General features: G+C 37.2%; 1 protein-coding gene across 1 annotated transcript in view; it reads right to left on the bottom strand.

Annotated features, from left to right (window-relative positions):
* WDR41 (WD repeat domain 41) overlaps window positions 1–11,292 on the bottom strand; it is a 61,966-nt gene extending 50,674 nt beyond the window's left edge. Inside the window, exon 1 of the mRNA XM_049707755.1 lies at window positions 11,134–11,292. Within this exon, the coding sequence (XP_049563712.1) occupies window positions 11,134–11,250 (117 nt within the window). The 5' untranslated portion in view covers window positions 11,251–11,292. The remainder of the gene's footprint in view (window positions 1–11,133) is intronic.
* Between the last annotated feature and the right edge of the window lie 1,226 nt (window positions 11,293–12,518).

The raw sequence follows: 12,518 nt of genomic DNA, 5'->3' as shown, positions 1-12,518 counted from the left end.
AAAGCAGCAAGGGAAAAACGACAAATAACATATAAGGGAACTCCCATAAGGTTAACAGCTGATTTCTCAGCAGAAACTCTACAAGCCAAAAGCGAGTGGCATGACGTATTTAAAGTGATAAAATGGAAGAAGCTACAACCAAGATTACTCTACCTGGCAGGGATCTCAGTCAGATTCGATGGAGAAATAAAAAGCTTTACAGACAAGCATAAGCTAAGAGAATTCAGCACCACCAAACCAGCTGTACAACAAATGCTACAGGAACTTCTATAAGTGGGAAACACAAGACAAAAAAAGAACCTACAAAAACAAACCCGTAACAATTAAGAAAATGGTAATAAAAAGATACATACAGATAATTACCTTAAACGTGAATGGATTAAATGCTCCAACCAAAAGACACAGGCTCGCTGAATGTATACAAAAAAAAGATCCATATACATGCTGTCTACAAGAGACCCACTTCACACCTAGAGACAGAGACCGAAAGTGAGGGAATGGAAAAAGATATTCCATGCAAAAGTAAATCAAAAGAAAGCTGGAGTAGCAATACTCATATCAGATAAAATAGACATTAAAATAAAGAATGTTACAAGAGACAAGGAAGGACACTACATAATGATCAAGGGATCAATCCAAGAAGAGAAGAAGACATAACAATTATAAATATATTTGCACCCAACACAGGAGCACCTCAATACATAGGGCACCTGCTAACAGCTATAAAAGAGGAAATCGACAGTAACACAATAAGAGTGGGGGATTTTAACACCTCACTTACACTAATGGACAGATCATCCAAACAGAAAATTAATTAGGAAACACAAGCTTTAAAGGGCACAATAGACCAAAAAGATTTAATTGGTACTTATAGGACACATCCAAAAACAGCAGATTACACTTTCTTCTCAAGTGCGCACAGAACATTCTCCAGGATAGATCACATCTTGGTTCACAAATTAAGCTGCAGTAAATTTAAGAAAACTGAAACCATATCAAGCACCTTTTCTTACTACAACACTCTGAGATTGGAAATCAATTACAGGGAAAAAAATGTAAAAAACACAGACACATGGAGGCTAAACAATACGTTACTAAATAACCAAGGGATCACTGAGGAAATCAAACAATACCTACAGACAAATGACAATGAAAACACAACAATCCAAAACCTATGGGATGCAGCAAAAGCAGTTCTAACAGGGAAATTCATAGCAATACAAGCCTACCTCAAGAAACAAGACAAATCTCAAATAAAAAATCTAACCTTACACCTAAAGGAACTAGAGAAAGAAGAACAAACAAAACCCAAAGTTAGTAGAAATCATAAAGATCAGAGCAGAAATAAATGAAATAGAAACAAAGAAAACAATAGCCAATATCAATAAAACTAAAAGTTGGTTCTTTGAGAAGATAAACAAAATTGATAGCCCTTTAGCCAGACTCATCAAGAAAGAGGACTCAAATCAATAAAATTAGAAATGAAAAAGGAGAAGTTACAATAGATACTGTAGAAACAGAAAGCATCCTAAGAGACTACAACAAGCAACTCTATGCCAACAAAATGGACAACCTGGAAGAAATGGACAAATTCTTTAAAAGGTATAACCTTCCAAGACTGAACCAGGAAGAAACAGAAAACATGAATAGACCAATCACAAGTAATGAAATTGAAACTGTGATTAATAATCTTCCAACAAACAAAAGTCCAGGACCAGATGGCTTCACAGGTAAATTATATCAAACATTTAGAGAAGAGCTAACACCCATTCTTCTCAAACTCTTCCAAAAAACTACAGAGGAAAAAACACTCCCAAACTCATTCTATGAGGCCACCCTCACTCTGATACTAAAACCAGACAAAAATACTACAGAAAAAGAAAATTACAGACCAATATCACTGATGAATATAGATGCAAAAATCCTCAACAAAATACTAGCAAACAGAATCCAACAACACATTAAAAGGATCACACACCATGATCAAGTGGGATTTGTCCCTGGGAAGCAAGGATTCTTCAATATACGCAAATCAATCAATGTGATACACCATACAAAGAAATTGAAGGATAAAAATCATATGATCATCTCAACACATGCAGAAAAGGCTTTTGACAAAATTCAACACCTATGTATGATAAAAACTCTCCAGAAAGTGGGCACAGAGGGAACCTACCTCAACACAGTAAAGGCCATATAAGAGAAACCCACAGCAAACACCATTCTCAATGGTGAAAAACTGAAAGCATTTCCTCTAAGATCAGGACAAGACAAGGATGTCCACTCTCACCACTATTATTCAACATAGTTTTGGAAGTTTTAGCCACGGCAATCAGAGAAAAAAAAACATACACAAGTAATACAAATTGGAAAAGAAGAAGTAAAGCTGTCGCTGTTTGCAGATGACATGATACTATATATAGAGAATCCTAAAGATGTTACCAGAAAACTACTAGAGCTAATCAATGAATTTGGTAAAGCAGCGGGATACAAAATTAATTCACAGAAATCTCCTGCATTCCTATACACTAATGATGAAAAATCTGAAAGAGAAATTAAGGAAACACTCCCATTTACCACTGCAACAAAAAGAATAAAATTCCTAGGAATAAACCTACCTAAGGAAACAAAAGACCTGTATGCAGAAAACTATAAGACACTGATGAAAGAAATTAAAGGTGATACAACCAGATGGAGAGATATACCATGTTCTTGGATTGGAAGAATCAACACTGTAAAAATGACTATATTACCCAAAGCAATCTATAGATTCAATGCAATGCCTATCAAACTACCACTGGCAGTTTTTATGGAACTAGAACAAAAAATCTTAAAATTTGTATAGAGACACAAAAGACCCCGAATAGCCAAAGCAGTCTTGAGGGGAATAAAAACGGAGCTGAAGGAATCAGGCTCCCTGACTTCAGACTATACTACAAAGCTACAGTAATCAAGACAATATGGTACTGGCACAAAAACAGAAACATAGATCAATGGAACAACATAGAGAGCCCAGAGATAAACCCACGCACCTATGGTCACCTTATTTTTGATAAAGGAGGCAAGGATATACAATGAAAAAAAGACAATCTCTTCAGTAAGTGGTGCTGGGAAAACTGGAAAGCTACATGTAAAAGAATGCGATTAGAACACTCCCTAACACCATACACAAAAATAAACTCAAAATGGGCTTCCCTGGTGGCACAGTGGTTGAGAGTCCACCTGCCGATACAGGGGACATGGGTTCGTGCCCCGGTCTGGGAAGATCCCACATGCCACAGACCGGCTGGGCCCATAAGCCATGGCCACTGGGCCTGCACGTCTGGAGCCTGTGCTCCGCAACGGGAGAGGCCACAACAGTAAGAGGCCCGCATACTGCATGCATGAATGAATGAATGAATAAATAAGTAAATAAATAACGCAAAATGGATTCAAAACCTAAATATAAGACCAGACACTATAAAATTCTTAGAGAAAAACAAAGGAAGAACACTCTTTGACATAAATCACGGCAAGCTCTTTTTGATCCACCTCCTAGAGTAATGGAAATTAAAAGAAAAATAAATGGGACCTAATGAAACTTCAAAGCTTTTGCACAGCAAAGGAAACCATAAACAGGACAAAAAGACAAACCTCAGCATGGGAGAAAATATTTGCAAACGAATCAACGGACAAAGGGCTTATCTTCCAAATATATAAGCAGCTCATGTAGCTCAATATTAAAAAAACAAACCCAATCAAAAAGTGGACAGAAGACTTAAATAGACATTTCTCCAAAGAAGACATACAGATGGCAAAGAAGCACATGAAAAGATGCTCAACATCACTCATCATTAGAGAAATGCAAATCAAAACTACAATGAGGTATCACCTCACACCAGTTAGAATGGGCATCATCAGAAAATCTACAAACAACAAATGCTGGAGAGGGTGTGGAGAAAAGGGAACCCTCTTGCACCGTTGGTGGGAATGTAAACTGATACAGTCACTACAGAGAACAGTGTGGAGATTCCTTAAAACACTGAAAATAGAATTACCATATTACCCAGCAATCCCACTACCGGGCATATACCCAGAGAAAACCATAAATCAAAAAGACACATGCACCCCAACGTTCATTGCAGCACTATTTACAATAGCCAGGTCATGGAAGCAACCTAAACATCCATCAACAGACAAATGGATAAAAAAAATGTGGTACATATATAAAATGGAATATTTACTCAGCCCTAAAAAGAAACGAAATTGGGTCATTTGTAGAGACGTGGATGGATCTAGAGACTGTCATACAGAGTGAAATAGGTCAGAAAGAGAAATTTAAATATCGTATATTAACACATATATGTGAAACTAGAAAAATGATACAGAAGAACCAGTTTGCAGGGCAGAAATTGAGACACAAATGTAGAGAACAAATGTATGGACACCAAGGGGGGAAAGTGGCGGGGGGGTGAGGGTGTGATGAATTGGGAGATTGGGATTGACATGCATACACTGATGTGTATACAATGGATGACTAATAAGAACCTGCTGTATAAAAAATAAATAAAATTCAAAAGTTTGTAGCTTCCATGGGAAATTTTGGCTAGCACAGAGTCTGGCCACCACTGTTTCAACCCACCTTGACAGAAACTGCCTCCAGGAGATTTAAAGGAACAGCACACATTTGAGTTTTTTTCACCTGACCTTTTCCCCCTTTTGAGACATTTCCCCATTTGAGAGGAGTTTAGTAAACTACCACACATGCCCAGGGAAAGACAGAGGCTCAAAAAAGACCTGAAGAGACCTTGAAGCTTTCATCTCAAGCTAATCCCCACCACAGAAACACCTTTGAAGAATTAAAAAAGACAAAAAATTCCCGGTAAGAGGGAAAATCTGATTTCCAGAGTTAACATATTGAAAAATTCAAATGTGCAGTTTAAAAAACAATCACAGGCATACAAAATATCAGGAAACTATGGCTCATTCCAAGGAACAAAATTAACTGACAGAAACTGACCCTGAGGAAGCCCAGACATTTGACTTACTAGACAAAGACTTTTAAAAAACTGTCTTAAAAAAAACAACAAAACTGTTTTACAGAGGCTCAAAGAGCAAAAGGAAGACACGGTCAAAAACAGGAAAACAATATATGAACAAAATGAGAATATCAATAAAAACAGGAGACATAAAAAGGAATCAAAAGAAATTCTGAGGCTGAAAAATACAACTAAAGTGGAAAATTCACTGGAGAGGTTCAAAAGCAGATTTTACCAGACAGAAGAAAGAAGCAGTGAAGATAGGACAATTGAAATTAGTAACTTTGAGGAACAGAAAGAAAAAAGGATAAAGAAAAGTAAACAGAGCCTAAGGGACCTGCAGAACACTGTCAAGTGGATCAACATACAAACTGTAACAGTCCCAGAAGGTAAAGAAAAAGACAAAAGCGTAGAAAGAATATTTGAAGAAATAATGGCTGAAAATGTCCCAATTTTGATGAAAGACATAAATCTACAAATCCAAGAAGCTCATTGACCTCTAAGTATAGGCATGCAATGGAATAGTACTCAGCCATAAGAAGGAATGAAATGTTTGTATTTCTACAACATGATGTACTTTGAAAACATTACATTGATATAAGCCAGACACAGAAGGACAAATATTGTATGATTCTATTTATATGAAGTACTTAGAATAGACACATTCATATAGAGAAAAACTGGAATAAAAGTTACCAGCGGCTGGTATCAGGGGCTGGTACCAGGGGCTGGGAAGGGAGAATTGAGAGTTATTGTTTAATGGATACAGAATTTATGTTGAGAATGGTAAAAAAAATTTTTAAAAGCTTGAGGTATAGATAACGGTGATCATTATACTACATTGTGAATGTATTTAATGCCACTGAATTGTACACTTACAAATGGCTAAAATGATAAATAGTATGTAATGTTTATTTTACCAGGGGGAAAAAACAAACAGTACAATGTAACAGAATTTGGAATCCAGAAATAGAAGTACACACACACACACACACACACACACACACACACACACACGGAAACCAATTTTTTACAAAGGTATAAAGCCAGTCAATGGAGAAAAGATTTCTTTTCAATAAGTGGTGTTAAAATTTTAACATACATACCCAAATAAATAAACTTCAATCTGCATCTCACTCCATATACAAAATTCAACATGTATCACAGACATAAATGTAAAACCTAAAACTATAAAAGTTCTAGAATAAAACATAGAAAACAATTTTGTGACCCTGAATTAGGCAATGATTTCTTAGTTATGGCTTCAAAAGCATGACACTGTACTTCATCAAAATTAACATTTCTGCTCTTCAGAAAACACTGTTAAGAGAATTAAAAGATAAGCCATAAACTGAAGGAAATACTTATAAATCAGTATCTGATGAAGAGTATATACCCAGAACATAAATTCTCAGAAAACATAATAGGGGTCCAATTTTGGGTAAGATGGATTAAACACACGATACCCTTTCTCTCCAAGTGAACACTATAAAACTTGGATACTGCAGCTATTTGAGGATCAGAGAAAAAGTAGGGGGGAAAAGAAAATTCAAAACACTACCAACTCAGCATTTCTTTTTCCTCCAGTAACTCCCACCCCCAGCCTAAATCCAATGCAGCTTCAAATCTAGAAATGAACACAGTCAGGGAGACAGAGAAAGATGCACGAAAAGCTCTCAATTTCTGGCTAGAAGAGTCAGAAAAGGAACCCTTAAAGTTCAGAGAAAATGGAAGCATCCCTGGGGTGTAGAAGGGTTTACTCCTTTTTCTCCATTCTCTCATACCATAGACTCCAAGATAGCCAATAGCAATGGTGGCAGCAGCAACAGAGGCTAACAACAGGAGACTGCAGGAGCCAAAACTCTAAAGGAAAACAAACACTTCCTCTTCATTTGATGGAGTTAAGGCAGCAAGATAGTAGATCCAAAGCCTGTATCTTTTTTTCTCCCTCTGTGTACCTCCCATCAATTGGCACCAGAGGTGGAACAACTGTGGAAATACGTGGTTTCTAATCAGAGATCCAAAAGGAGGAGCCCCAAAGAACCAGAAAGCACTGAAAAACATAGTGGAAAGGGGAAAAGAGCCACATAAAATTTTATATTAACTCCTGAGCTCACTCCTCTCACCTGAATATGCATGGATCTTATCCTAATTAGCATACTAAAGACACTGAGAACTAAGCTAACAGATAAAATTTCACTCAGGTCCAAGGCTAACTACTCAGTGGCACACAGGGTACAAATTCAAATACTACAGCTAAGGCTTTAAAACTGAACCAACATTGGAACCACAGTCACAGGAGAAAGGCTGGAACATGCCAGGTTAACTGCTTACTAAAATAAAAATACCAACATTCCCTAGAGGACTTTTAACACAGCTTCTTAGTGTCATACAACAAAGGTGCAGAAATTCAATCTGAAATTACTTGGCATATGAAAAAATACAAAAACCTCAACCCACGTGGGAAAACATATTCAAAGATGACAATGACAAGATGATACAAACACTGGAATTATCTGACAACGACTCTGAAGAACTATTATAAAACTGCTCAAATGGCAACTCTGAACACTCCTGAAACAAATGTTAAAATGGAAAGTATCACAAAGAAACACAATATATAAAATGGAAGAACCAAATGGAAATTTTAGAATTAAAAATACAGTAATCAAAATTTAAAACTCACTGGATGAACTCAAAAGCAGAATAAAGATGACAGAGAAAAAAGTGAATTTGAATGGAGAAAATCAATAAAACCAAAATCTGGAGTTTTTTAAAAGATCAATAAAATTGATAAACCTCTAGCAAAACTGACCAAAAAAAAAAAAAAAAAGAAGAAAAACCCCACAATTAGCAATAAAGGAATGAAAAAGGGGATATCACTATAAACCCTATAAACATTAAAAGGATAGACATTAAAAAAATAAAAGAATATTATAAACAATTCTACAAACATAAATTTAACAACTTCAACGCAGTAGACTAATTTCTCAAATATCACAAACTACCCAAACTCACTCTAGCTCAAATAAATAAGTAGTCCTGTAAACATTAATAATGCTGAATTCATAGTTTAAAATGTTCTGAAAAAAACCTTCCAGGCCCAGGTGGCAAATACTAATGAAAATCCCAGGAATATTTCCTACAGATGGGCAAGCTGCTTCTAAAATTTATAAGGAAGGACAAAGGAAATAGAATACATTGTGAGACACTGTTAGGAACTGAGAAGGATACTCACAATTTTTTAAATTGAACATTATAGTACCTGATCTCAAGGAAGTTATAGTAGACTTTAGATTAGCACTGAGGAGATTCCTGCATGTTAGTAAGAAGTAAATGAAGGGTAACAGACGATGACATACAAATTAGTACTGAGTAAACTCAAGGAGTAAGTTTTAATGGAATCTTATTTTAAAATCATCAGAGTTCTCGAGATTGGTTACACAACAATGTGAAGGAACTTAACACTACTGCACTGTACATTTCAAAATGGCTCAGATAGTTAAGTATTATATTATGTGTACTTTACCACAATAAAAAATAAAAATAGGCAATGACATCATCAGCATGGCAGAATAAAGAGTTTTCTAACATCTTTCCCCCAAAGAACAGTGACTCAGACAATCACCCATGGAGGAGAGTACCTTTGTGGAAGTCTGGGAGTCCAGCAGAGAAGCTCCAGTATACTGCTGAAGCAAAAAAAAAAAATCCAAGATTGAATACATACAAGAGGGTAAAATACTGACGTGTGCTGTGCAACTAGGGGCTGGGGAGTGGCTGGGAGGACAGCACCAGGAACATGGATCCTATTAACTGCTCCACAAACTTGATCAGGAAGCCTGCCAAGGAGCTGCTGGGGAGGCCTCACCTGTAGATCCCCCAACTGGCCGAAAGGCCCTCCCAATGCTCCACACACCTCACTCACACCTCATGACTGGCTATCTACATATGTCCCTGATGGTGGTGGGAGCCTTTTTAGTGATAATGTACAGAAAGCCAGCCTGACTGCAGGATTGGGAGAAAGCACACAAACTTGAACAATCAGCATTGCCCTAGAGAAAGTAAACAGAACACTGAGCACACAGCCTGGCTTTGCAGGATAGAGCATGGCATACAATCTGAAAAATCCCCCCAACCCAAGAGGAAACAAGTGTGAAGCACAAGTATACAGAGCAAGGGTCTGGGAAAGCTGTCCTCCAGAAACGAAGGAAAAATAAAGACTTTCCCATTCATGCAAAGTCTGAGGGAGTTCATCACCACTATATCTGCCTTACCAAAAATGCTGAAAGGAGTTCTTCAAGTTGAAATGAAACAGGAAATTAGTTTTCGTAATTTCACTAATTAGTAACAGAAAAACAGAGAAAAGTATAAAACACACTGGTAAAGATAAATATATAGTCAAATTCAGCACACTACTGTAATATGGTAGTGTGTTAATCACTTGACTCTAAACAAAAGACAAAAGTACTAAAAACAACTATAGCTATTATAATTTGTTAATGGAAGCATAATATAAAATGATGTAAATTGTGACACCAGAAACAAAATGTGGGGGTAGTAAAAGGGTAAAGTTCTGTGTGCTGTTGAAGTTAAGTTATTATCAGTTTAAAAAAGACTGTTATACCTATAGGATGTTTTATGTAAGCCTCATGGTAACCACAAAACAAAAACCTACAGTAGATACACAATGATAAAGAGAAGGAAATCAAAGAAAAAGATGTACGGAAAATCACAAAGACAGCAAAAAGGAAGAAAGGAAAAGGCATTTGTAAGTTCTTTCCTATCAATAATTACTTTAAATGTAAATGGACTAAGTTCTCCACTCGAAAGGCATAGAGTGGCTAAACAGATTTTTAGGAAACAAACAAACGCAAGTATATTCAGCCAACAAAAGACTCACTTCAGCTTTAAAGACACACAGACTCAAAGTGAAGACAGAAAAAGATAGTCAATGCAACAGGAAACCAAAAGAGAGCAAGAGTAGTCATACTTATATCAGATGAAACAGGTTTTAAGTCAAAAACTAACAAGAGACAAAGAAGGTCATTATATAATAATAAAGGGATCAATTCATCAAGAGGATATAACAATTATGAATATGTATGCACACAAATTGGAGAACTTAAATATATTAAGCAAATACTAACAGATCTTAAGGGAGAAATTATACAACTATACATACAATAACAGTAAGGGATTTCAATACCCCACTTTCAACACGTCATCCAGTTAACAAATCAACAAGGAAACACTGGACCTGAATTATAGTTTATCAATAGGCATAACAGACATATACAGAACATTCCATCCAACAGCAGTTGAATACACATTCTTCTCAAGTGTACACAAAACATTCTCCAGGATAGATCATACGTTAGGTCACAAAACAAGTCTTGGCAAATTTAACACTGAAATTGCAAATATGATTAAAATCATACCAAGTGGGTTTCCCAGGTGGCACAGTGGTTAAGAATCCGCCTGCAAACTCAGGGGACATGGGTTCGAGCCCTGGTCCGGGAAAATCCAACATGCCATGGATCAACTAAGTCCACGCGTCACTACTGAGCCTGCACTATAGAGCCCACGAGCCACAACTACTGAGCCCGCGTAGCACGCACCTAGAGCCCAGGCTCTGCAACAAGCTACCGCATTGAGAAGCCTGTGCACCACAACAAAGAGTATCCCCCACTCAATGCAACTAGAGAAAGCCTGTGCACAGCAACAAAGACCCAATGCAGCCATAAATAAATTAAATAAATAAATAAGTAAATAGATTTATATTAAAAATAGAATCTGCCTGCCAATGAAGGGGACACGGGTTTGAGCACTGGTCTGGGAAGATCCCACATGCCGTGGAGCAAGTAAGCCTGTGCGCCACAACTACTGAACCTGCACTCTAGAGCCCCCGAGCCACAATTACTGAGCCAATGTGCCACAATTACTGAAGTCTGCATACCTAGAGCCCATGCTCCATAAGACAAGCCACCACAATGAGAAGCCCACGCACCACAACAAAGAGTAGCACCCGCTCACCGCAAGTAGAGAAAGTCACGCACAGCAATGAAGAACCAAAGCAGCCAAAAATAAATAAATTTTTTTTTAAAAAAAATCATACCTGGTTTCCCTGGTGGCGCAGTGGTTGAGAGTCCGCCTGCTGATGCAGGGGACACGGGTTCGTGCCCCTGTCCGGGAAGATCCCACATGCCGCAGAGTGGCTGGGCCCGTGAACCATGGCCGCTGAGCCTGCGCATCCAGAGCCTATGCTCCGCAATGGGAGAGGCCACAATAGTGAGAGGCCCGCGTACTGAAAAAAAAAAAAAAATCATACTAAGTATCTTTTCTGACCACGATACTATGAAACTAGAAACAAGAACAGGATATAAACTGCAAACTTCACAAATATGTGGAAATTAAACAACACACACCTGAATAAAAAATAGGTCAACAAAGAAAGCAAAAATGAAATTTAAAAATATCTGGAAGCAAATGAAAAAACAAGCATCAAACCAAAACTTATGAAATGGAGCAAAAGCTGTTCTAAAAGGGAACTTTATAGTAGTAAACACAAATATTTAAAAAAGAAAGATGATGATACTATAAAGCTACAGTAATCAAAACAGTATGGTACTGGTGCAAAGGCAGACTTATAGATCAATGGAACAGGATAGAAAGCCCAGAAATAAACCCATGCACCTACAATTAATCTATGACAAACAAGGCGAGAATATACAATGGAGAAAAAGACAGGCTCTTCAATAAGTGGTGCTAGGAAAACTAGACAGCTACATGTAAAAGAATGAAATTAGAATATTCTCTAACACCATACACAAAAAATAAACTCAAAATGGATTAAAGACCTAAATGTAAGACCAGAAACTATAAAACTCTTAGAAGAAAACAGAACACTCTTTGACATAAATCGCAGCAATATATTTTTGGATCCACCTCCTCGATCAATGAAAATAAAAACAAAAATAAACAAATGGGACTGAATTAAACTTAAAAGCTTTTGCACAGCAAAGGAAACCATAAACAAAACAAAAAAAAACCTACAAATTGGGAGAAAATACTTGCAAATGATGCAATAAACAAGGGATTAACCTCCAAAATATACAAGCAGCTCATACAGCTCAATATCAAAACAAACAAACAAACAAACAACCACAAACACTGCAATTAAAAAATGGGCAGAAGATCTAAACAGACATTTATCCAGGAAGACATACAGATGGCCAAAAAGCACGTGAAAAGATGCTCAACATTGCTAACGATTACAGAAATGTAAATCAAAACTACAATGAGGTATCACCTCACAACTGTCAGAACAGCCACATAAAAAGTCTACAGGCACAGTGGTTAAGAATCTGCCTGCCAATGCAGGGGACTCGGGTTCGAGCCCTGGTCTAGGAAGATCACACATGCCACGGAACAACTAAGCCCGTGAGCCACAACTACTGAGCCCACGTGCCACAATTACTGAAGCCCATGCACCTAGAGCCC

Source organism: Orcinus orca, chromosome 3 (assembly GCF_937001465.1).
Source record: "Orcinus orca chromosome 3, mOrcOrc1.1, whole genome shotgun sequence".
Taxonomy (NCBI): domain Eukaryota; kingdom Metazoa; phylum Chordata; class Mammalia; order Artiodactyla; family Delphinidae; genus Orcinus; species Orcinus orca.
This window is presented reverse-complemented; position numbering and strand designations above follow the sequence as displayed.